The sequence below is a fragment of the Solea solea genome, chromosome 7 (assembly GCF_958295425.1).
Source record: "Solea solea chromosome 7, fSolSol10.1, whole genome shotgun sequence".
NCBI lineage: Eukaryota > Metazoa > Chordata > Actinopteri > Pleuronectiformes > Soleidae > Solea > Solea solea.
In genome coordinates, this window is record NC_081140.1 from 19,647,422 (window position 1) to 19,674,723 (window position 27,302).

The 27,302-nt window shown below is 44.0% G+C and overlaps 1 protein-coding gene across 1 annotated transcript; it reads right to left on the reverse strand.

The window, feature by feature from the left end:
- Positions 1–273: 273 nt before the first annotated feature.
- On the reverse strand, positions 274–25,090 carry si:ch211-137a8.4 (ABC transporter F family member 4). The gene is made up of 4 exons (XM_058633839.1): positions 24,924–25,090; positions 4,832–6,503; positions 3,618–4,124; positions 274–530 (listed from the first exon to the last, which is right to left on the reverse strand). Exons 2-4 carry the CDS (start codon positions 6,258–6,260, stop codon positions 508–510), a joined length of 1,959 nt encoding a protein of 652 aa, XP_058489822.1. The 5' UTR covers positions 6,261–6,503; positions 24,924–25,090; the 3' UTR covers positions 274–507.
- Between the last annotated feature and the right edge of the window lie 2,212 nt (positions 25,091–27,302).

The window sequence follows — 27,302 nt, forward strand, 5'->3', positions numbered from 1 at the left end:
AGAGCCGAGTTTGAGGCAGAGGAGGGGGAGGAGACGAGTTTGGGGAGGGGCGGGGTTTAGGAATGACTTTTTTTACATTTCTGCGTTGTTGTTTTTTTCTTCTTTTCTCTCATAGACAAATATAAAATCTTACAGACAAGCAAAGAAAAGACAAAAAGATAAAATAAAAACACAAGATGTACATGTCTGTATCTGTACATATGAATATGTCAGTGGAAGGGGGCGGGGCCAGTGATGGATGTGTGGGTTCATGGGCGGGGACTGAATTATTGCTTTCTGAGTATTTATTCTTTTTTTTTTTTCACTTTTAAGAATCGCACCTTTCATTTTCTCAGTCTCTCTCTCTCTCTCTTTCTCACCATGACATGTGATTACTCCATTTATTTGGGAGGAAGGAGGAGGAGGGATGGAGGAGAAGGAGGGTGAGGGTGAGGGTGAGGGAGGGGGTGGGGCTCAGAGCTCCATGCTCCGCGAATCCCGGCCAGTTCTAATCCTCTTTGTGCGGCCTCACACGTTTTCCGCCTTTTTGTCTGGTAAATGATAACAAAAAGAGATTGAAAAAATGTATTAAAAAAACATAATAATTATGATAATAATGATAAAAACAGTCAGAAAAAGGGTTACATGTTGTGTTTAGTAGTTTGGCACAGATGTTAGTTTAGTGTGTCAGGGACATAAACAAAGCAAACAACAAAACCAACAACAGTTTTGTGAGGAAGTTTACAACAAAGGTGCTGTGACACGATTAAAAAACAGGAAGACGGGTCATCTGTGTGTCTGTCTCTTTAGTGTCTATCTAAATATAGAGAGTTCATCACTGTGACACTACCATTTTTACTACTAATCTAGCTGCATAAGGGGAGAAGGAGGATCGCAGAACAGAGCAGCTTTTGCTCCACATGTGGAAATGTTTGAAACGAGACATAAACTCTCAGACAAAAAAAAAAAATACATTTTAAAGCTCAGGTCAGTCATTTCTAATCTAGTATCATCTAATCTTCATGTCCTGAAGTAAAGTTGTCTTGAAGAAGCTGGTGTCTGTATTTGCGTTGAAAACATCCTGATAAGAAAATAAGGAACATATTGCCCTTTAGTAACTTTCTATTAACCAAATACGAGTTTCAAAATCTATATAATTATATCATCTATTCTTTCTTTTTTCCACCTGAGCAGTTTCCCCCTGTCGATATTTGTCCTCGCCGCGTCTCCGTTGCTACGATACACAGGACTCACAGTGAATCGGACGACAAATTAAAAGTGTGGACAGGTCATTGATGGAGCTTAAACACATTCAAATGATTTATAAAAACACAGACTATTAAACAGCTTCTTCCCCTCAGCCTTCAGAACCTTGAACATGGAATTCACCAACATAACTAATCTGTTGTTAAGACTAATTACATTGCAGTGCAATACTTCCTGTGACTGTCACCCTGCCCTTGTTTTGTTTTAAGTACTTTATTAATATGTCTGATGTTTATTTATTATTGTGTGTCCTGTGCTTATTCTATTGTCTTGTACGGTGTCAATAAAGACTTTCTATTCTATTTCATTGACTGGTATTTGGAAAGTTGAGCTTCTGTAGACATCCGCTCCACACAGCACAACAGGCCCACAATACAGTTTGGCAACGAATGGTGCCACCGCATTCAAACTGAATTAGCAGCATTTAAGTTGAAGCCTCATGAAAAATGGCCGAGTAAGTGACACTGACGTGCAGTGTTTAGTGGCGGAGCTTTGAGTTGAGGGCATACGAGGGATAACATTTCCACACTTAATGACTTGAGTTTGAACAGATCTGAACATGTTTCCATCATGGTACAGTACAGTTTGGAACAGGAGAGTCCTCGACTGTCATCGGTGGAGCCGCTTTAGCTCCACCCAGACCAAACCATACTATTTTACTTTACTTTACTTTATTTTAAGGGAAGGATCCCAAAGAATGGAACGGTTGGAGCTGGTTGTTTTGGTACTATTCCTAATGGAACACAAAAGAAATGTACTGTACTGTACCAAACCGAACCATTCCACTTGGTGGAACACGGCTTCTGATCGATAGTCGAACTAACACACCGAGATAATGCAAATGGGGGTTGAGTTACTACTACTATCCCATCTACGCTCCTTTAGCACAAAGAATTGGATCTTTTTTACATAATAATAGGAAGATACTGAACTGCACTCCACGTGCTAAGACTAACTCCATCACTGCTTGAATACTGGGACAAGGTCTGTAGTCCAATCATCATCATTTAAGTTCATGAGCAGGCAGCGCTAACCGTAGCTGCCCTGAGAACCCACGCTCCCCACCTGTGTGTGGTCTGTGTGTGGTTTTGTCACATGGCTTCGCTCTTTGACTATTCATGAACTTGACGATGAAGTTTTCAGACGGCCAGTCTCTCTCTTTCTGTCTTGTTATCTCGCTCCGTCTATTGCGTAGTTGTGTGAAGTATTGACACATAATGACATACAGCTGAGTGCACAATGCAGGTTCCCTGGAACCCGCGTCAGCAGCAAAACTGATTTTAGCCACAGAGCGAAATGCTCATAAATAACAAGATGAGCTTACGTCAGGGATATCTCAAGAGTCACTTTATCTCGTCAATTCACAGCCTTTTCCATCAGGAAACTGGCGTTTGTGTGTTTTTGTAAACCAATTACTTTCTTCACACCGAAGTCCATAGAGAAAATCAGCGATTTTACATTTTATATCAAAGCACACTGGAGTTGTGGTTCCACTGCTGCCTCTATCAATGAGTTCCAATGTGTTATTTTCTGACATCCTTCATTCAGACTGTGCAGCAGCAGTAGATCAACAGCTACTGTCAACTAAAAAAGCAGATTTTCTCTCTGGACTTTGTGTGGGACAGTTGGCAGTCTAATGATGAGCTAAAGCAGCGTACATAATCTTAAAGCATTATAGACTTAAGGTGGCATCGATTTAAATTGATTTTCACTCAGCATGTGGATGCACAGTGTGCAGTCACTTGTGTGTAAGAACAACCACACTAAACAAGAAAGATCTATCCCTTTATACTGATTTAATCATAAATGACGTGATCAGTGATGTGATGTGACAGTGACTTTCTAACTATAAAACTTGTGAGTGTGTGTCACCGTGTGTGCTACATTAAATCTGTAAACTTTGGCACATTTGAGTGTATAACCTGCGTGTGTGTGTGTGTGTGTGTGTCCTCAGTATCGGATGTCACACCCGTTTAAACCATTGTCGACGCCCAGCTCCCTCTCTAATTGGTCAGCTGCTGCTGACATCGCATTGTGAACAATGGCCACCGCTGCCTCTCGTAGATACCTCTTCCTCATCTCCTCCTCCTCCTCCTCCTCCTCCTCCTCTTTCTCTCCCTGGTCACATGACTCTGCGCCCTCATGACACCCTCCATTTTCCGGAAACCCTCCCTCCTCCTGTCCATCCTCCCTGCTAAAGGCTAATGATAGCTCAGGCTCTTGACATCTGCTGCTTTTTGTTTGTTTACTGTTGTGAGTGTTTGTTAGTGCGGCTGCTTCGTGTTGTGGTTGTTGTTTGTTAGTGTCTCCGTCTTTGCAGCTGCTGCTGTTTTGTGGGTCATCAAAGTCCCGGTCGACGCGCTCTAACTCACCGCTGTTCACAGCTGCCGTGGTGTTGATGATCTTGGCATTGGCCTCCTCTTTTACTCCTTCCACCTCCTTGCTCTTCTTCACGGGGCTGCTCCCCGTCGTCTTCTTCTCCTCCTCCTCCTCCTCCTCCTCCTCCTGGTGATTGTGTGTGGCATTCTCCTCCACTGTGCCGTTGGAGCAGCCGTTCTCCCCGTTGGTCACCGGAGCTTCAGCCGGCGTCTTCACTGGCTCCTCGCAGCTCTCCTCTGCCGGCGTTTTCTCTGACGCTGCAGCGTCTTTGTCATTGGTCTCCTCAGAGGCAGCTTCATTGTTGGCGCCTTCTTCTTCCGTTGCCTCTCCTGCCTCTCCCACCTCCTCCTCCTCCTCTTTGGCGCCCTCACCCAGGTCCACGCTGCTGGACTTGCCCTTTCGCAGGATGAAGTTCTTCAGGGACACGGCGCGGCCAAAGTGCGAGCGCTTGGCCTTGGCCGACTTTCCGTCTTTGCCCTCCTCTGCTGCTCCTTCCTCACCTGAAGGGAAGAAGGAAGTTCATCTTTTTAAGTGTCTGAATGAATAATCAGATTTTCATTGATTATCTCCGGAAAATGCACCGTTTAAAAGACTCAGCATTTCCCCTGAGGAGGAATTGATAAACAAAGGATTAAAATAAATTCATTCATTACTGATTATCACAAGCAGAGCAATTAAGATAACTGTGTTTAATGCTGCTCTAATCAATTTTTGGCCATGAGGTAGAGAAACCGCTAATGATAGTTCAGTCTAATATTGTTTGAGAAAAATCTCTTTTTTGGTGGGAAAAACTATTTAGATCAAAGGAATAGTTCAGGATTTTTTGACAAACTTATGTCAAAGAATATATATATATATATATATATATATATACATATATATACATGTATATCGTAGAGCTGACTACTTAAACTGCATGAGTTAGGCAGAATAAATGGACACTGGAGTTGTGCTTATCAAATGAAAAAGCAGTAGAGCAACAGCTCCTGAGTCTGCATGGGCTTAAAACGCTGACTTTCTCTGTGGACTTTGGTGTTGGAGAGTGAGCAGTTCACAGATGGCGGTGCAGAAGTCTCGTCTCTACAGTAAACTAAAAACAGAGCAGACACTGATTCGTGTCAGCGCTCAAAAACAGCTGATGTCAAAGATCAACCTTAAAGGCAATCCTGTTTCACGCTCAGATTTGTGAAATACTGTCTCGTCTTACCTGAGGTGGCAGCTGTAGCGGCGTCCTCCTCCACACTGGGGGCGCACTCTGTATTGGCTCGTTTGGACTTGGGGATCACGCGCTTCTTGAACGAGGTCCAGATCTCGTTGGCATGATGTGTCACTGTACCACCTCCTGCCGCCTTCTCCTTCTCCTCCTCCCCTCCCTCTGCCTTCTCCTTCTCCTCCTTCTCTTTCTCCTTCTCCTTCTCCTCTCCCTCGTCTGTCTTGGCCTCCTCTGCTCCTCCCTCTGCCTTTGCCTCCTCTCCTGCTTCCTCTCCTCCTGCTTCCACTGCCTCCTCTGGCTTGATATTGTCAGCAGAGTCTTTGTCTGAGCTCTTGGCCTTGCCGCTGATGCCGGCCATGGATGGGTCCCTCTTCATGCCCTGGAAGGTCCAGGAGCGTTTCAGCTTCCACCTCTTCTGCCCTGACTCTTTGGAGTCCAGCGTGGAGGAGTCTCCGCCGCCTCCTTCTCCTCCCTCTCCTCCCTCCTCCTTACCTTCCTCTCCTCCTGCACTGCTCTTCTTGTGTGCCTTCTGAGCCATGAGCTTCTTGAAGGAGTGCCAGCGCTTCATGTGCTTGGTGGCTGCTGAGGAGGACGAGGCCTTGTGCTCTCCATCTGCGCCTCCCTCTGCGCCCCCCTCTGCTCCTCCCTCCGCTCCTCCTGTGGCTCCTCCCTCCTCTGTGGCAGAGTCTGCGGTGGTGTTAAGTGCTTCAGGATCTTCCAGCCGGTCCAAAGACTTTGACCGGACTTTAATTTGTTTCTGGGGTTCCGCGGCGGTGCCGTCCTTCTTCTCAGTGCTGCGATGGGAGAAGATCCTCGCGACCGGTTTCCGGATCAAATCTCGAACAGTGGATTTCGCCTCCGCTGGTTTGGCCTTCTCTGATTTCTTCTCCTCCTCCTTCTCTCCATTTTCCGGAGCCTTCTCTATCGCTGCCTCTCCTTCTGTGCCTCCCTCTGCTCCCCCCTCAGCGGCTGCAGCCTCCTCTCCTTTCTCTCCTTCTTTCTCTGCCCCCTCAGTTGTGTTCTCCTCTCCTCCACTGGCAGCTGTGGTGTGCTCCTTCTTCTTCCTCCCTCCCATCACCTTCCCCAGGCCGCTCTTGTTGAGGAACGAGTCCAGAAACGAGGTCTTGTGCTCAGCAGAAGAGGCGTTTTCTGAATTTTGAGGAGGTGCCGACTCCTCGCCTGTTGCTGCTGCTCCCTCCTCGGTTTCTGCAGCTACCACCGCCACCGCTGTGTCATTGTTCACAGTCTCTTTGTTATCCACCACCTCGCTGTTGACAGCAGTGCCATCGTTATCAACGACCTCGCTGTTGACAGTCTCTGAGTTTGCGTTTTGGGCTGGTTGCTCCACCTCTGCAGGTTTGCTCTCTGAGGTTTTCCCATCTTCCTGGACTACTGGCGCAGCGCTGGCCTCTGTCGCCGCCATTTTGGCAAGGGCAAACGATGAACAAAAACAAAAAAAAGTGTGTTTCTTCCTTCCTTTCTTTCTTTCTTCCTTCCTTCCCTGACCTTCTGCCCTCCTCTCTCTCTCTCTGGCTCGCTCGCTCTCGCTTTCCGATGTGTCGTTCCTCCCACTGTGGTGTGGTGGCGCTCTCAGGTCATGGAGTGCAAGGTGGAGAACAGTGGCAAGGAGGAAAGATACTCAGCATCCTACTTGTCCTCCAAACTCCTGCAGTGAAGAGAGAGAGACAGGGAGGGGAGAAGGTGAAGCGGGTGAGGAAAAGCGGCACAGATGGTTGATCGTCTGAATCAACAGCACACACACTCAATTAGTCCGGTCTAGACTGTGCACTGAATTGGAAGTGTAACATAATAAGAGAATCTCAGTGGGAAATGCAATGTGATTATGTTTCCTGATCAGTTACACTCTGTGTGATTCGATGAGGGATACATACTCCTCTGGTTTCTTTTGGAAATAAAAGGACAGCGATGATGAAACAAACAGCAGCAACAAGACTACCAGGAATTTCAGTCGACATATGACGTGCACATGTTGACTGCAAGGGTATTTAAAGGGGTAGTTCAGGTATTTTGTGTGTCTGTGTGACATACTGACACATAGTCAGCACCACATCACCAACAGAGTACCAGCATAAGACACAAATGGTGCTTTTCCACTGGCTCGGTTCAGCAAAGCTCGACTCTACTGGTTTATATTTTGCTTTTCCATAATCGATAGTGGCTGGTAGTGTTTTAGTACCGGCTCTGGTCAGGTTCCAAGCAAGCTGAGCCGTTATCTCAATATTTAACAGGAGTCTGGTGTATTTAGTGAAACCTGTTCAGCCATATTTTAGTTCAGTGACTGCGTCAGACAGAGTCTATGCTCTGCTCATACAGGAAATACTGAAGTAATCGTTTTTATTAACCGGTTCTAATGATTCAGTTACACTGAAAACAAGTCACTAGTTTTTGTGTTTGTGTCACGTATAAAATGACGTTGCAGCATTTTCGTGCAGCCACGCTATGGCGACCACCCCTCCATGTTGTGGAGGTACAATAGTAATGAAAGTTGACCCCAAACATGTAAAGTCGAGCCGTATCTGTATCGTGGAAAAGTGCCAAAACTCTCTCTCAATGAGACATGGCTGCCAGCATGGCCATGAGGTAAAACAGGATTTAGTCACTTTACAAAATGCTCACCGAATAAAGGCTTAGGTCTACCATATCTCAGCATGTACTGTTTTCAAACTAAGAAACTGGAGTTTGAGTCACTTTGTAAACCACTCACTTTCTTACACCAAAGTCCACATCATAGCACACAGGAGTTATTGGTCCACTGTCTCCATCAGCAAGTTCAAATGTGTTATTTTGTGACATCGATGTTTGACTTTGGTGCGAGAGAATGACAGATAACAGAGTGATTTCAAATTCAGTTTTCAGTCATTAAAGATCTACCACTTATCCTGTTGAATGTCACATATCCTGGAGCCAGTCTCAATCAAACAATCATTCACACGCACATTTTCAAAAATACCCTCAATTTCTTAAAACAGTTGCTCACTGTAAGAAAGTAGTTGGTGGAGACTGTTTTCAGCAGTGGATTCGTTTAGTGCTTCAGGGAGCATTTGTTGCAGCAGGAAAACTGGCTCTGTGTGTGGTTGATGTTTTCAACTGTGTCTGTCGGCAGGATGTGGGCAAAAAGTGCCAGCTGATTTGCATCCATCATGCAAGTGATGTGGTGTGTACCAGAGGAGAAAACCAGAGAAGATCCAGGTATATATTTAAAACTCTTTCCTGATGACTGATGAGGGACATACTGTACATTTTCAGCAATTTCTCAGGGAATTACATTTAAATGTTGATGTACATTAAAAAATAGTCAACAAAAAAGGACAGTTAGGCACCAGTGAAGGTCTGTACTCTGCTGGATTCTGCTCCTTTAAACACAAACACCTCGAAACCACAATGAATGAATCAGCAGATCAATGAATAAGTGAGTCACACACTCGACGTGAAGCAGCCAGCGTAGAGCCGCGAGTCGCTACGGAGTGTCGGTAGTCTCACACTCTCAAGAAAGAAGAAAGAGAACGAGGGAAGGAGACGAGATGGACGAGAGAGGGAGCGAGACACAGTCTGACAGACAACGAGAGAGAGAGAGAGAGAGAGAGAGAGAGAGAGAGAGAGAGTGAGGCGTAAACACAAAGCCTCACATGCTCCAGATAATCTCACTACAGTGTTTTTCATGTCTGGATGACTGGCTGCCATGTTGTCTCACTGACTGTGTGGCCATGTTTAGACTCTAGCAAATGTCTATCAAATGTATACAAACACAGGTATAGGATAAGATAATCCTGCATCATGAACTCATCACATGTCAGCCACATGTCCATGCCAGAGCTGATGGGTTAGCGTGATCACTGTTTCCCAGCAGATTTAAACGCATCCCGAATCAAAATGATGTGACTTTGGTGATAAATTATGTAGATAAGTCCAGTTTTTTTTATCTAAAATTAAGCCAGTTTTATCTTATGCTAGCTTGTGAGCTAAATGTCTGACGTACCATATCGTGTGACCGAGACGAGCGTTGTTTTCAAAATAAAAGATCTTTCAGATAATCAGTAAAAATCTTCTTTATTCAGTCTTTCTGTGTTCCCGGTACCAAATGACCCACGGACCAGAACCGTAGTACCTCTGGTCTAGACTACTGTAATGCGTTGTATGTTGGTGTCGACTGGCACACTCACAGTGAGTTCACAATGCAGCTGCTTCTAACCGGAGCACGTAAACATGATCACATCACTCTCTATTGGCTTGATTTTGGGATAGATTTGAAACATTCTCCTCTTTGTTTTTACGCCCTTGAATGGGTTGGCACCTCTGTACATCTCAGACCTCTTAGGGTTGTATACTCCCTACAAGGCGCCGAGGTCTGCAGATCAGCTTTTCCATGTCATTCCTAAAACAAGGCAAAAACCAGAGGTGATCAAACCTAACCACCCGTGTCAAACTGGGCCCCACCTCCTTGGTGGCGTGAGAATTGTGTGGTCTCTGTCTGTCTTTTAACGTCCTGTATATTCCTAGTGTTCTCGCGGCGTGCAGCGCTTTGGCAACCATGTGTTTTTTTAAATGTGCTATATAAATAAAGTGGATTGGATTGTTTATGACGGCACAGTCTCTTACTGCTTCCTGACCATGTGCCGCTTCCTCCCGCCTCAGTGTTGCACTAACTTCTGTTTACTATACTGTGAGCTTTAGATCGCCACTAGCCTGTTAGCTGTGACGCACACGGCCTCTCGTGTCCTCTGCCTGATAGTGGCCTAAAGATAGAAACACGTCTGGGGCTGACACACAAAAATGGCTCCACACTTTAACAGCACAGTCAGAGTTGTGAGTGCACAAATTAGTTTCAGTGACAACGGGCGGCAGAGACAAAGCACATGAATCATTCACCGTGTGGACACTTGAGTTCAACACATCCATCCACGCCATGTTTACACATCGAGCAGACAATGTGGTCATAGTGACATTAGGCCTTATTTGTTAGACTGCATATCCGATCAGAATCGGATCTTCCTGACCGACTGTTCACATCAAGTGATCAGATCCGATCTGCTTGTGTCCATATTTGACATTGTCTAGTCTAGTCTTTCACATGGATTTTTTATAGTTACAGGCCAATTACGATATGCTGAAAAGAACTAATGCTTAATGTTGTATCGGTGTTCCGCTCGTGCTGAATTCTGCTGAATTGAATCGTTGTGTTCCGTCATACGGCAAAAATAGAACACTCGCAATGCCGCGATGGAGACGCATTCAATGGGAAGACACTTTGTAATCCCATCTGAGCGACCGGGACGTTCAGATTGAAACGGATCTGTGAAAATCCGCATTAGAAAAACCACCTCTGTATGTGGTTTGAATCAGCTTTGGAAAAATCAGATGTCATGTGTTTTTTAGCTGTTCAGACTGACAAAAAACGTCAAGCTGGATATGCTTAAAAATCTGATTTGGGCTGCAGTCTAGACAAGGCTTCAGCAATGTGAAGATTATCAGTGAGAATTGTGTGGGAATACTTAATTAATAATGAAAGACAGGCTTATATAAGGACTTGGCTTCTGTCTGTGCCTATTCAGCCACTAATGTGTGTAATTATTTGAATTTGCCGGATGCTGTTTGCTTCTGTGTGACTGAATAAAAAAGCATAAATACTACTACTACTACTACTACTACTACTACTAGTAGTAGTAGTTTTTAGCATCACACATACATATCTCATCACGGGAACTGTGACGGGAATCCTAGGAACGTGTCAAGAGAAACTTGTGATTCCAGTCTTGGAGAAGAAGTGGAAAACAGCCAAACGTTATACACATGAATCACCGGTGTTTGTGTTGTTATCACTCTCACTCCCAAAAAGGGGGGAGACAGAAAAAGCTCCACACTATGAGCTCAGACAATGCAGTGGTGTTGCGTTGTTACATGAGGATTCATGCTTTCATCTAACTCTTTAAACAGGTGTTATATACTGTATGAGACGCCGCTCCACCGGTCTGTGCTGCTCTTCTTTTCTTTTTTTGGCGGGCGCTCGCGCTGCAGCAGAGCAGCTTTGGATGGTGGTGGATGTGAGGCTGAAGCCCTGAGGTGTTGGAACAGCATCAGACAGAGGACGATGACAAAATGGTGGAAGGGGTGCAAGGAAGAGGGGAGGGGGTGCAGGGGGGGAGGAGGAGGAGTGATGCAGACATGGTCTGATTGTGAACCGTCTCTCCTCAGCTCCGTTCGTCTGTGTCTCTGTCTGGATTTTTCTTTTTCTCTTTTCATCCTCCTCGCTTCCCCCTCTCATCTCTTCACGACTCTATTCCTTTCTCTGCCTCGTTTTTTTTCCGGTTGTCCCTCTCGCGGCTGTGCCTCCACCTCTGCCTCGTTCTTTCTTTTCTTGTCTGTGTCATTATCTTTCATTAGGTTGTTTCTCGCCCTCATCTCCGTCTCATTCATCCGGTTACCTTCCGTCCGTCTCTGTCACAGTCGTTTATTTTCCTCTTCCTGTCTCGTTCTCCATGTCGCCTCCTGCTCTCTCCTTCATTATGTCGTCTGTCTCTGTCGTCTCTCTCCATCTTTTGTCTGTGTGTCTCTCCTGATTTTACCCCTTTTGTCTGTCGTGGTGTTTTCTCCCTGATCGTCAAACACCTGTTCACTGTCACAGTCACTGTGTCACTGTAATAACGAAATGTCCCCTGTTGCCGTTGCGACAGCGGCAGAGAAACACCTGCTGCAGGTGAAGGTAACGAGTGTTGGTGTTGAGGTGTCAGGGTGAGTCATCACTTTGTCCTCTGGGACTGTGGGGACGACAGAGAGTCATCAAATCCACCTGAGGGAAATGACCCGGAAATGTCAGAGCAGTAGCTAAATGAAAGCCAACGCTAAATGAGATGTTTCCGTCCTCCCTTGTCTCCTTTAACATAATTCTGTCCCATAATTACTTTTGATAGCAATGTTTAAAGCAACACAACCATCAGTCTGCACCATCCAGTCATGCGTAAGCACGTCAGACGGGCAACGAAGTCCAGACACGTCCCTGAAATTGTCCAGAGCGGCTGTATGTGAACGGCTAAACTAGAAAATCACCTACTCTTCTGGACATCTTTTATCTGATATTGTAAAAAAAGTTATTTTTTTCTTTTCTATTTTGCAACAGAAGATTGTCATAACTTATTAAGAGTTTTGAGACAGTTGACGAATTTAGACCATTTCAGGCAGCATCGCTCTGATACGCTCTTTCAAGCCTAATTTACTCGGATATTCGGGCTGCAATGATTAATCCATGAATCAATTAACAAATGAATCAAACATCTAACTTGTTTTTGTAAAATAAAAAGTTCTCTGACTTCTTAACCTCTTTAACGTGAATGTTCCGGTTCTTTTGTTCCTCTCGGTAAAACAACCAACACCAACTGATATTTTCAACCACTTTTTTTTTGGATTTAATGGACTTAACAACCTTTCAAGAAAATAAGTGGGAGATTAGTTGATTATACTAACATATACATATAGTATATATACAGAAATTAACATTCAGGTACAATAAAACCAACCAGCACACGCTCACTCCCATCCTATACTGCTTATGCTTCACTTCTAAATCCTGGCCCCTGCGTCTCTTTATACACAGTCCATGTTCCAGACTACAATGCAGCTCCAGAGATTTAAAAAACAAAATGGAGCATTTTCAAACGTCTCAGTTTTCAGGCCTGAAGCGATGCCTCGATGATGAGGATGTAACCACAGAACAAACTCAGAGCAGTGTGTGTGTGTCTGATAGAAGCTTTACCTGTGGCAGCTGCAGGTCTGGATGTGTACAGACCGAGGAGCTGCCTCAGGTGCGGGAACTGTCCACGCGCGTGACCGTCAGCATCACCACAAATCTCTCGCCTCCATTTAACAGGTTACAGTCGCACACTTCCTCTGCGGAGCCTCTCGGGTCCAGCTGCATGTTTTCACAGTCTAATCCCTCAGGATGTCTGGTAATGGACTTCTAATGGGGGGTCAATAGGGAGGCGGACGAGTGGCCAATCACCGAATCCCACTTCATGCTGAGATAATAACCTTCCCTCTTCACACCTCCCTGTGATCAGAACCACACAGCCCCGGGTCCTCACTGCAGCTCTGCTGTGTTTCACCGCTCAAACTGGAACCTGTTTGTAGAATTTAGTCTGGGTAAAATCTCACCACGTTAAAGATGTTAAAGATGAAACTTTAACTAGTAGCTTGTGTTTTGATTTGTTTTTAACATTTTTTCTTACAAGTTTGACAGTTTTGTAAATCACATCCTGCAGTTTTCTCAAAAATGACCACACTCCCAAATTGCTCCCTCTCATTCTATTTTCCAGTTACAGTTGAGTATCCGTGCCTGTGTCCGAGTATGACTGTGCATTTAATACTTTAAACTGCAATTGGTGACAATGCATTTAGCGCATCATCCCGTGATACAGCATATCTGACCTGAGATTTATGCTTAAATGTGGGGCTGAACGATTTTGAATAAATATCCAGTGTTTAAAATGATTTACTGTGTTACTTTTATGCAGATCTGTGAGGAAACAAAGATGTCCTCTTCAGTCTGCAGAATATGATAAATATGATATTTTGACTTTGACAAATATTGCGCCTCCTGCAATTTGAAAGTATAGGCTGCATTGCGATTTTTGATAAAATTTCGATGAATTGTTCCGCCTTACTTAAATGTCAGAGATTGTTTACAGAACAGTCCTTTCACTTTCCTTTTGTAGCTGTTTCATTCTTTATCGTACGTTATTATAGACAATCACAGCTTTTGTGATTCAGTTTTAATCCTCGCATTAAAATATGTCAATATTTTGCAAAATGTTTAAATCTGTTACAGTGACTATTGAACTAAAGCTTGACTTAAAAATGACTCAGAGGGTAACAGTTCAGGTGATTACACAGTTTGAGGTTCTGCAGCATCGTAATGAGAACATCATGTTCAGTGATTCAGACCTGGAGGAAAACTCTTCTCACACTTTTAGGATTTCAGTCACGGAGCAGACGACGAGTCGCCGTCTCGCTGCAGGACACAGTTGCTGCTGTGGGAACTGAACCTGTGACCTCCCACACGGAGGATAAGCGGAGCAAAGACCGTGTCAGCATCGAGACGGGAGTGAGTCGTATTAACTTGTACGCTCTGAGAACACAGCAGCCAGTAATCGGGGGCCTTTCACACTCGGTGGACAGGGATCCTGTGACCCGTCGAGAAGCAGCGAACACATCCCGGGACCACACAGATTTAATTAACATGATGCTACAAATGGGACTAAATTTAATTCTGATGGCAATGAAACTGCTCTTTACTGAATTAGCTGCACTGGAAACTGATGTGATGAAAGATTATATGGATTGAAATTAAATACAAATCTAGGCAAATTGTTTTGCCGATTTGAAAATGAGTCGTTGCCGAAGCTCTAAAAGCGTCTCCGTTTCTCCCTTTTGTGATAAGACAAGGATGTGTCATCGCAGTCGCTGTGGTTAACGCTGGCGTCTAAAACAAAGACTGTTGGAATCACTGCTTTACGTGTTTGTGTTTTAGCATGGACGAACACAAACGCTCTCCTCCTGATTGCTTCTTCTTAATCACGAATCACGACTTGATTACCAGCAACGGATAAAGGCGTTGCTCTTCCTCGTTCATTGGATTCTCAGTTACAAAGCAGCCATTTCCTTCCTGTTTATGCCTGAATGGTCATGTGACACGTGTTCACAGGTGTGTCGGTGAGAATAAACTGCATGTTTGGATAAAGACGGTTTCCATCTTGTTCACACTGGGGAGTCACAGACTGACATTTACCGCCCTGATGCTGCCACGGAATGGGCGCAAGACAGAAATGTGACCTGAGGTGAAAAACGGCTGCCGATTTTACTTTTACTTCCTGTCACATTCTGATGCTGAAGTTCTCTGGCTCCAGGTCAGACCATCTGCACAACATCGCAGAGGTCCAGAGAAATCCATCCACAGTAACCAGCTCACATCATTGTAGATTCTCCACCTGCCGCACATTCAAGTGAAGAACTAGAGCTCACATGCAGCAACAAAACCTCTCTAACATGTCCTGCTCTGCAACCACAAACTGGTCCCATCTAATGAGTTGAAGGTTTTGTTAAAGTGTACTTACATGAGGTCCTGACACGTAGTTCAGACCTGGTATTAACATCTGTCCTAAAGCTGGGGACACACTATAAAACTTCCACAGTCGTAAACGATTCTGAAAAGACACTAACCGCCTGGTTTCAGCCTGGTTTTTTACGACGTCTGAAAGACTGAGGATCACACTTTTAAAGACTGATGAGGGATCACAGACGACATGATTTGTCATGACTGGTGCAGACTCTGCCCAACTGTGAATCCTGGGTAAATCTGGCAAAAACTCTTGGAGTATTTTCCCAGCTTTAGGGATACGATCAGAAGTAGACATCACAGTACTGGTCAAAAGTGGAGCCAATGCATTGTGAAAGTGTCCTCAGGACATAATAAAGACACTCTCACAGAGGACGTTAGCTTTAGTCTACGATATTGTAAGAACATCTCAGCCGCTCCTGTGTCTCTGTGAGCCAGATTCTCTCTGTGGTCGTTTAGTGTCCCGTTGGTTGGTTCATTGATTCATTGATCAATATGTCATCATTCATTGTTATTGAAGAGGAATGATCCGGGTATTGATGCTCAGTTAAACACTCAGATGGCCCGGTGGTTAGAGTGGGAGGTCGGCAGGTCAAGGGAGGCGAGTCGCTCTGTGATGAACTAACATCCCATCCAGTGGGAGTAGAAATATTCTGACTCGCTTCATGCTACAGGACCTGGAGTTCAACACTGGTCAGATGCTCCTTCAGTCTTCAGACCTGGTTTCCTTTTCTGATAATCGAATTCTGATTGATGCTGCAGTGTCTGCTCTGTGACAACTTAGTTTTAAATCCTCAGCTTTGATCAGATATTTTGTTCCCATTAAGAATAAATCATTTTACAAACAGTGGTATTTGGTTGGTATTAGATTTTATGTTTCTCCATTATTTGATCTAGTAATTTTGACTCATATGTATCATGTATCTACTCTAAAAAGAAAGGAAACTCACTTATGAGTGGTCGGATTACTAAAACACCAAACATATACTGTTTAATGTTGTTAAGACACATGTTCTCACATGTCTCTTAATCCCTGCTAATCCTTAGACGTTCACATTCTGCTCCCTCAAACAAAAACAGACAAACACTTCCTTATTTGTTTGCCAGATGCAAACCGGAGTTAAATATTCCCTACGAGCGTCGGACCCTGACCTCTCACTTTTAGGACCATGATGCGTCCAAACTGTCCCGTTAAATGCTGACTCAGGACAAGTGAGGACGAGGCGCCAGGTGTCAGGCACGGTATGATCTGCCTCAGTGAGCTTCAGCAGATAAACTGCTGTTGTTGTTGTTGTTGCTGCTGTGGATTAGAGCCGAGTGTTTTCCTGCAGCCGACTGACATGAGGCGAGAACGGCCAGGCCTTTTAGTGTCGAGGTATTAAGCTCAGGTTTAATCCAGAGCAGGAGAGCAGCCAATTTAAACTGGATTCAGCCGAGAGGAGGACGACACATCCCTGTGCCGTCTCTGCTTCTGCTTCTATGAGACTCTCTGAAAGCTGGGTTAGGAAACATACTATATATCTGTTTTTATCCATCGTTCATCTCTTCATTCATTCATCTTCTACTGCTTTATCTTAAGGGTCGACGTTGGAGCTACAGCCAATCCCAGCTGACACAGGGTGAAAGGCACGTTTCACAGAAACAAGCACACGTTTACTCACATTCACAAATTAGAGTTTAACCCCAATCTACACATCTCTGCACTGTGAGAGGAAACCCCGCACGCACACACGGGGGAAGCATGCAAACTCCACACAAAACTAGCACTTAACATACAACAATCAAAAATAGAATGATTCAATTGGAACTGTATACGGTATAACCATTTAATAATATTTGCCCGAGTGTTTCTTTTCTGAACGAGGGGTTACTATTTACCATTTAAGGACAGTGAACGCATCTTCAGCATCACTTGAAGTCGATGTTATCCTTTTCCTCCACAACCACTCTAAATGAATGATTGGATTAAGTAAAAAGTCATCAACAAGAGTTGATCAAGACAAAAATGCATTTGTAAATGGTGAATCTGGTCTGTGACATTTGTCTTTTGTCATAAGCATAAATAAAGGCTAGTGTGACTGTCAGAGTACACTTCTACTAACTGTAACTGTATCCGGCGCCCACAAAAGACACATAATACATGTCGGGAATACGGGTTTGGTCAATATTCTCTCAGGCTCGGTCAAGTTCTAATTATTATCTAATTATTTTGTGAGCGTCTCCTGTGTGATGTGGTGGGAACACACACCTGACTGACGCACATATCCGCTGTATTCTGCACTTTTCATCCGCTCGCAAAGCAACATGCACAAGAGAACGTGAGAACGCAAATGTACAAAAAGGTTAATCTAACCATTCACACAACCTGTATTTTGATCATCCCTGTGTTTCTGTTTATGTGAAAGTATCTGAGACAGGAAAATCTGATACTGTCCAAAGTTGGACTTCCACACAAATGTGAACAACATCTCGTCTGTCCATAGATTGAATTCTGTCCACACTTTTAATGCATCAACAGCACATTTCTGGGATATTGCTTTCAATTTAAAAGGTGGCATGAGTCTGCTTGATGTAGAGCCCCCAGGAAACCTTTGCCTAAGGCCCCAAAAGTCTGAAAACTAAAATGCTATGGCTGCAAACACTGTACAAAAGATTGAATGTGTGAGCTACTGCAGTTTTACTCCAGTGAATACTGCAGTCAAGGCAAGTTATTATTATTATTTATATTTACCGAAGTGTCAGAGGTCAAGAGGTTCAGGCAGAGTAGGTTCTCAGCATCTAAGTCTTGTTGTCATGGGAACTTCAATCAGAACTCTTGATTTTTTCTTTCTTCAAAGTTAAAGAACAAACTCAATCATGAGAGTGAAGTCATGTGAGGAGCAGGAGTTTAACCTCAGACACCGAAAGCAATACACGTTTTTCACACAGTGACATTATAAATTCAATGTGAGCTGAAATATTTGACGTTAAATAACTGCGTGACAGTCGGTGCTGAGATTCTTCCAGTGATGAATCAGGAATGGAGGACAGTTGCTGATCGTGCAGACCTCAGGCGAGCGGGTAACACGACGGAGCACAAATGGTCAAATCATTATCGCCTTTGTCTTTTGCATGAGTGACTCTTTTTCCACTATACAGTTCAAGCACGACTCAAGTCGCTACTAAAATGTGACGTCGACAGACTGCCGGCCACTGATTGGTCCGAGAGTGTCGTCACTGGAAGAGTCATGAGCGCGACGTCCGACGCGAGAATCAAACCGAACAATGACAAATGTAGATCAGTTCAAAAGACTTAAAAATCCTGAAAACGCGCGTTGTAGAGTCACTGGAGTTATTTAGGTGCTCTGGTTTAGGCATGTATGAAAGGAAAGGAAGTTCATTTTTGGAAAGAGAAAATGGCGGCACTCCATGATGCCTCTCCTCTTCCAGTCACCCACAGTTTCAGTCACTCAGCCAAAGGGAAACTGTTGTGTTTGTGTGTTTAATTTGTGATTTTTCTCAGCTCCTCAGAAACGACTTGGACCGATGACAGTGAATAAAGTTTAGCCTGAATGTTGGAACGATCGACTGCTGTGAACTTATTTTTATTTTATTTCATATGTGACATAAAGATTCATAGTGCGTCAGTGTTGTCAGCTGATAAACTGTAGAGTTATCATCCAAATGCCTGTAAATAATAAAACTGCAGAATATAATTATTTTGATCATTTCTATTCATTGATTGTTGACTTTAATTTATTTAACACAGATTTAGTTTTGTTGAAAAGGCTGATTTTGTTTCTCTGCAGGTGAGAGATAAACCTCCTGTCACTGAGATTCACCTCACACATGATCCCAGATGTTTCCTGCTGCAGTGACTGAATCCACTGGTGGTTGGATGATCAATAAACTAATAATCAATCACATAATTACTTTAATTACCTACTCAGAGCTCGTGTCTGTTATTTACATGACAAACTCAGATAATGTTAACTTTGCTCAGAAGATGCTGCGTTGTGTTGGCCGGACGATTTTAGTCAGACTAAGACAATAATTTGGTTTTCTTAATGTCATGTAAACACATTAGTCCGACAAAAATCGAGCAAGTCTTAGTCGGACGAACATACCTGGATAATGCAATTCGTAGTCTGATTACTCTTGCATGTATACGCTTTCTGCACATGCACCAAAATTTCCTCCACAGTCTTTGACCCGGAAGTAGAAGGAGACGACACGACGGCGTTGGCGAGAGCGAAAGCTACGGAGACGAAGTACAGTAGGTACGACACATACAGAACCACAGAATTGCTCATCTCGCCATTCGCTTGTTTTTCTGTGACGTAAAGGTAAAGATACAGAAGAAGTCAGACATATAATTAAAATAATAAATCAATTTTCTCCTCCTCCACATGTATACTCGGACTCTGCAAGTTGTCCGATTGCCTGTCAGACTAGTCAGACTATGACCTGAGCTTGATGAAACTGTGCATGTTAACGTACTGTGAGTGAGAAACCTTTAACCCAGACCTACACAAATCACAATCTTCATCTTCATTTAAAAAACAACAACCCAATATTGATGAATAAAATCCTACGATTGATCTTTTAAAACATGCCATTTACTGTCACCTCTGCACAAGCTCAAACCTCACAGTCGAGTCATGATATCATGACTCGACTATCATACCATCAGAGGCTAGCGGTGCAACGGCAGGTCAACATTAAGTTGCCACATGTGTGTGTGTGCACAAATAAAGGGGGACTCTGAATAGCATGATTTTTGGAAAAAGTGACGGTCCACTGAAGGGACTTGGCAGAACAGTCAGAAGGAGTCGCCCTCGCTCTCCCTGACCTTTGATTGGTCAGAGTCTCCCACTTTGGGACAGATTTCTCAATGACTGAAAACCGAAGGTAAAGAAGCTGCATGAGTCTCTTTCTCGGTTATCGCTGAATTATCAATGATCTAATACGTGTTGCCTACCCCAGCTTTAAACTCACAAATTAAAGTTCCCCGCACTAGAAGTTACAGATGAACATCAAAGAAGACATAAATATTCATCATTTACTAGTGGTGTCATTGGTTCAGAAGTTGTTGCCCTGAATTCTTCATCTCACCGTAAACAAGCTTCAAACCAAATCTGCAGTTTAAAGAGACATTCCGCCAGTCCATAGTGGCATCATTATTTCCCTCTATTATGGCGATACAGAGGCCGACTCACAGACTAAATGCCTTGTTTCTGTCCACCACGGGAGCCTTCTATAGAGCCGCAGCTCCATCCTTCAACAGAGAGGCCCCTTCATCGCGCTGCCCTCCCCCTCCTCCTCCTCGTCGTCCTCTCATCCTCCTCGCTCTCTTCTCCCTCAGACACAGACAAGTCTTTATCTGCCCATCATGTGCTTGCTCTCTCTTTCTCTTTTTTTCTCCAGCCTGACCCTGTTTTCCACAGCGAACAGGCATGCCAGTTAGGATTTGGGGGGTGGTGGTTAGAACACACACACACGAAAGAGATAGACGGAGAGAGAGAGAGAGAGCGATTGAATGGGAAAAGGCTGATTTGGAAAGAAGAGCTAAATATTTTATCCGTGGCCACATTATCTGTCTGTGAAGCTTAATACAGATTTGAAGTTCTCATATTTTATTTTCTGGTCAAATAATCTCTGTCATCTGTGCAGTCGTGTTGTCTCTCTGTGTGTCGTCTTCACTTAGAGACGTGTAGATGTGAACGTGATGATACTTAAGGGCCTTTCAGACAGAAAAAGCATTAAACACAGACCACTAAGTTAAAGGAAAGGCTTGAGATGTGCGTTACGTTGACTCCTGGGTTGAGAGGAAAACATCGTAACTGTCCGTCCCGGTGAACCAGACAGTGTTTCTGAGTCACTCACATTAAGTATTCATTTCTCTATTCACAAGATTGATCACTCATCCATTGTCTCGGGTGGATTTTTGTCATGCAGGTGTAAATGAGATCAGTGTTATACACAAGCCGAGGGTGGAAACATCGTAATATCTAACAGCTCAGCATTCAAAGATTGTCCCACTGTTGATGATTTAAAACAAATAAAAGCAGAAAATCCTCAAATGCTAAAAGTCACTCAACTTCCAAACACACGGAAGATCTTTAAAAGAAAAATCTCACATATTTGACTGTTTTTAAGACGTTTACAGCCACTTATTTTCCTCCAGCCGCAGCTACATCCTGTAATCCGTCACAGTGACGTGTCGTCATGGCGATGACACCTGATTACTCAACACAGTGCCGACAGAGAGAGTGTTTTAAGGCTGAAAATGAGTGGTGATGTCACTAAAACCACAGTTTTACACCTGAATGAAGTGAAAACAGTGAACATACGGAGGCTTTAATTCACTCTCTCTCTGTGTGTGTGTGTGTGTGTGTGTGTGTGGTGATGCGTTCAGGGACACTCTGGCATCATACACTGATGATGACATCACCCATGTCTGGAGAGAGAAGTGGCCAGTGTCCCATTTAGAGAATTTGATATTTTATGACAAGAAATTTAACTGACAACTTTTACAAGGTGATAAATTTAACGGAGCGCTGTGAAAATGGCGACGCTGAGCCGGCGACACGTGACCACGTATAAACGCAGAGAGGTGAGACGTTTGTCTGCACCGGCGTTTAATAAAAACCAGTCATGAAAGAAGAAACGACCAAAACAATAATGAGATATGTTCGTTGTTATTTGGAGCACATGCTTCAGATTGAAGCCCCTCCTCTTTCTCTCAGTTGTCCTTCAATGTCTTTATCCTCTTCCCCTCTCATCACTTTCTATTCCATTTCTCCTCATATTCCTTACTTTCTTTCATCCAACTCGTGTTTTCCTTCCATTTCTCCTCTTTCCCCTCTCCTCTCATATCCTTACATCTTTGCCCTCTTCTCCTGTCGTCCTGTAATTTCTTCATCCATTTCTCCATTCTCTTTATCTCTCCCTTGGTTGCAGGATCTCCTTCCCTTTCTTTCTCCTTTAAATCCATCATCATGTCTTTACACCTCTTCACTTGCATGAACAAACTTATTCATCTGATCTGACTGGTTTCAGTGTCTGTATTTGTCCAATACAGGCGAAAACCACTGGACTGGATATCAGACTTACACAAAACATGTAATCCACTTTTAAACTCTTTAAACCTTAAGTATGACGTAATTGCTTCAGTAAAAACACAAAAGAGACATTTGTCAGCACACGTCATGTGACCAGGACATGAGTGAGGGCTGCAAATGTCTGCCACGCACTATGTTCTTGAAATGGCTGTCACATGCTTCAGCACAAACGTCTTCTAAACAGCGTAACGTAACTAGTAACTAGGTACATTTACTGCATTACTGAACCTTTTAAAGTGAAGATGATGTTGTTACATCATAATGGATTTAATTCATAAGGAAACATTTTTTTACGTTATTTACTTCACATAATCTATAATGGTATAAATGTAATTGTCTCCACCGACACTCACATTTATTATGCATGTTATGTTGTTATATTTTCATTCTGAGGCCTCAAAGTTATAATTTTACTAATCATCGCTATCTTTGACCTTTTTCATTTGTTTGGCACACGTGTAATTTTACTTGCTAACCAGCAGGTGGCAGTGTGGTAGGCCAGTAAAGGCATATTAGGAAATTCTCAAAATGAAGTATTTTAATTTATTATGATAGGGAATGAGATTTGTTGAAGAGAAAATTGACACATTTAAGGTGAAAAGAAATAACAGCTGTTTACACAGATGGGACATTTTTGGCACTTAGGGTCCTGAGAGTAACTATCTGACACAACATATAATAAAAATCACTGTTGTTGGTAATGTGACATATCCCAGGCTGATGTTTGATAAACTGAATTTTTTTTTTTTGAATTTTTTTAAATTATCGGGTTTAATGTCAAAATAAATCCATTACATATAACAATTTTTTATATCATATTCCTCTGTTATATATATATATATATATATAACTAATAACATTGTAGCAAGTAGATCTGAATGTGGAGGCAACATGAAGTGTTACCTCACACCTCACCTCTTCTTCATGTTTCCTCTCCTATCTCCTTCATCCTTGCTCCTTTCTTTCTTTCTTTCTTAATCTTCTACTTTTCATGTTTAAAGTCTCATCTTTCTCCTCCCCCTTCTGCATGTGAGCGCGAGACAAAAACACAGACGGTTTGTAGGAGAGCAGTGCGTGCTCCCCCAAAATAGTACAGTTCCTATATGTATATGTGTGTGCGCGTGCATGTAAACATGTCACATGTGCCTATGCTAAACCTATTTTTCGTTTTCTTCTGTGAAAGCTTTCATAGTGCGCGTGCTGTGGAGACAGAATTTAATTGTATTGATGAAGAAGGCGCGCTAACGAGGCTATTGGGGGTGTGTGTGTGTGTGGGGGGGACGGTCTGTCAGCCTTCCTACCGCGCGCATGCTCAAGACAGCAGGTGCCCGAGCCCCCCTTGACAAAAAAAGTAATTTGCATTGCTAATGAGCGGCACTGAGCCTCCTCCCCCTCCATTTTAGAGGCAAAATAAGCCCAACAGCTTCTAATATGGCGACATGTTTGTATTTGTATCATTTCGTCTTCTAACAAATGATGTTTTCTTTCTGTGATGAGTAAAGTTTAAATAAATAAAAATAATATTTTCAATTATTATTCAGACTGAATTAAAAGTGGAACAATGTCATATTTATGACTGACACACGTGCGCGCGCACACAGTCTTACACACACTTCTATCGTTAATCTGTGTCAATGAGGAGAACTAAACACATACAACAGACACATGGGCCGCAGACACGTGATCGATTAATCGAACATTGGAACAGTGATCGGCGTGATGTCAGACACCAACAAACAATAAACAGGAGGTCACACAGCAAAAATAAGCAAAGCGCCAAATTCCCAACACCCCCCCCCCCCCCCCCCCCCCCCACAACACACACACACAGTGGGGTCTGACGTCATACTCTATTCAAACGTCCAACTTCTTCACAGAAGACAATAAGACTGTACATAATAAATAAATAGATGAATAAATAAATAATGAGATAGATGGCGGTGTTAATGACCTCGCTCTTATGGTCTCGTGGCTGTGACGATGGGGTGCGTGCGTTTTTACACGCGTTTCATAGAAAATGGCTGAGACCCTCGCACCCCCCTCTCTCACCCCCACCCCCCCATCCTTCCTCTATGTGTCCTACTGCGCGAGCGCACTGTAGGCTGTACAAACATGCTCGATTTTTATATCACTGTTGCCGATCATGATGTTGTTATTGTTGCTGTTGTCGAGGTGAATAAACAACTTCATGCGCCCCAGGATTTGGGATTTCTCCTCAGTCCAACACACGCCCACTCGCACACACACAACAGATGACACGCGCGCGCACCAGAGGCAGATTTAACATTTGACCATTTATGTCCAACACACGCGCGCAACTCTCGCACCCGGGCCAATCAGTCTGGACCGATCCGGGCCATGAGATTGACCTCCGAGCTGCACGGTCTCAACAACCTGCACACACACACACACACACGTCGTTTTGTTTCAATTCCGTCGCTTACATGAGCGCGCGCAGCTTGAACCAAACCACAGCTCGGTGTATTGTCCCCCTCCGCCGCCACCAGCCTCCACTCTGTGTGTGTGTGTGTGTGTGAGCCCCGCACAAAAAACACACGCGGATCCCGGTCACTTGACTGTGGCTCCACCACCACCATCCACCACCTCTGTAACCAGGTTAATTTGACTATTATCGGCTAATTAACAGATGGCTAATCGCCATTAAACGTATTTGCACGACCTGTAGCTTCCAGCTGCTGCAAAACAAAACACGGAGCAAATAAAAAATGGAATTAAAGGGTGGATGAGGAGGAGAAGGAGGAGGAGGAGGTGAAATAAAGAAGAGAGATGGAGGCACAAACAGATGGGAGGTGATGAATGAAGAATCCACACAAGCAAACTCACAAACAAATAAACAAACCTTTCGTGCACGTAAATCCGTTTCCAAGCGCGTGGAGAGAGAAAGGTAATAAGCTTGTTGTATTGGACTGGAAAAGACTCTGCTGAGGCTAAATCCACCGAGCCATCCTCTCTCTCCGCCTGTCTGTGCCGAAGTCTCTCTCTCTCTCTCCCTCTCCCCCTCTCTCTCTCTCTCTCTCTCTCTCTCTCCCTTGCGCGTCTGCGTCTAGCCAATGGCTCTCTCTCTCTCTACCAATTGTTTGGGATGGAATTGGCGCGAGGGGACGCGCAGCGGGACAGGTTCCACGCGCACGCGCTACGCTCTCTCACACACACACACAAACAGGACGTCTTCTACCTCGCGTAGGCTCCTATGGCTGCCCTTAGCAACCGAAAAGACCCCCCCCCCCCCAACCCCCTTAGATTGAGACACAAATTATTTATTATTTATGTGAATTCCTTGCGGCGGAGAATGAAGAAGATGATGATTAGGAGGAGGATAATGATAGTATTGATGATGATGTTGATGCGCGCGAGGTTTTCGTGTGTGTTTTTTTAAAAATGGGAGAGATACCTCGAGAAAGAGAGAGAGAGAGAGCAGCACCACAGTCTGAGCGCCAAAAGCTCACTACTCTCCCTGTGGTGGCTGCTTCATTCACGGCTCAGGCATTGTTTTGTACTAGTGTGTGTGTGTGAATGCGAGAGAACAATGGGGGCGAAGCATCAGGGCCAGCAAAGAGAGAGAGTGGGGGGAAGGGGGTGAGGAGGCACCTCTTTCATACATCAGCCATTACAGGAGTGAAGAAATGGATGAAGACGCAGAAACTGTGTTGTCTCGTCTGCTGGAACGCAGTATCGGTGCGTGGTCCACACACACACACACACACTGCAGCTACATCACATCAGGCAGTGTGAACATGAATGACTGCCTGCAGTCACTTGCTGCACTGTTGATGCTGTGTTCTGTGTGTGTGTGTGTTCACAGACTGGATCTTTATCCATATTATTCAAGATCTCATCCAAAAACCAACCGAGCGAGTAGAAGCTAACTGTGTTTCCATCCACGTGTATTTATGTGAATGTTTGAATCCTAGATGGAAATAAGGAGGCAATAACTAAAATCTGAATTCCTGTTTTGAGGCCTCCAGAATTGCAGTTTGGCTGGGCACCATGTTGAAGTTAACCAGAAGTTCAGAGGGGTCACCTGCAACCAGGCTCCTATTGGTCAAGCTGTTGATCATACTGGTGTCCACTCATCTTCTACTGCTTTATCCTCCACACGAGGGTTACGGGGGCCACTGGAGCCAATCCCAGCTGACATAGGGTGAAAGGCAAGGTACACACAGAGACAAACAACCATCCACTCTCACATTTACATGTACGTTCAATTCAGAGTGTCCACTTAACCTCTGCATGTTTTTGGACTGTGGGAGGAAACCGGAGAACCCGGAGAAAACCCACACCCATCCAGGGAGAACATGCAAACTCCACACAGAAAGGCCCTCGGTCACACTCACTGAAGGCCCTTGTTTACTTCCACACACAACATGCACAGACCCAACGTGCACCTGATGGATGATATAATAATGACAGTAACTAACCAATCACTTGTTCCAGCTGTGAAAAATATCTCATACACCTGCTTTGACAACTTGTGGTCCGACCTGAGCTGCTCAGTGACCCACATTAACAGGTCGCCCCTGCTCCGATGACGTCTGGGAAAAGGTTAAAAATTAATTAAAGACAACATAAACTCCTTTGCTAGCCAATAAAAATAAATTCACAGATATGTGAGGACAAGTCAGGCGAGTTTTAGTGGCTCCTGCTCCAACGCCGCTGTATTAAAAAGGGGAGAAAGGAGAAACCTGCAGCTGTAATTCAGCGGCAGGACTGCTGAGTGAGATTCATTTCTGCTTCACATCACTGCTGCACATTACTCCATATGCTCACCTAATGAGGCTTTGAGACCAGAAACACACACACACACACACACACAGTGTACACTTCTACTGTAGCCTCCATTGTAGTTCCACATATACTTTGCTTCACTAGAGTCCATGAGTCACAGATTTTAAGTGTAAAATATTTATCAGTTATCAGAGTCAAAGCTGCTGTGTCAGACATAATGGAGCAGAGTCACACCCCGTCCGTCACTGTCAGAAGAAAGGTTCATAACATGTTTCAAGGTTCACTCTCAGTAAGTTTTTTGTCACATCACATGACCGTCACCTGTAGATGCAACCAAACTACAACATCCACCTTTGAGCCGCAACAATCTCATAACGACCAGCTACAGGAAACCAGACTGCTAAGATCTGCTGACTGACATCGTGCTTGTGAGGACTTATGTGGCTAATCTAAACTTGTTAAAGGAAATTACATAACCAGTCTTTTGTACACA

Coding starts and splice junctions, on each gene's coding strand:
- si:ch211-137a8.4 (XM_058633839.1), bottom strand. CDS start 6,260: ATGGCGGCGACAGAGGCCAGCGCTGCGCCAGTAGTCCAGGAAGATGGG. Junction 4,125..4,831: donor CGCTACAGCTGCCACCTCAG/GTAAGACGAGAC, acceptor TCTTCCCTTCAG/GTGAGGAAGGAGCAGCAGAG. Junction 531..3,617: donor CACGGCAGCTGTGAACAGCG/GTGAGTTAGAGC, acceptor ATCATTTACCAG/ACAAAAAGGCGGAAAACGTG.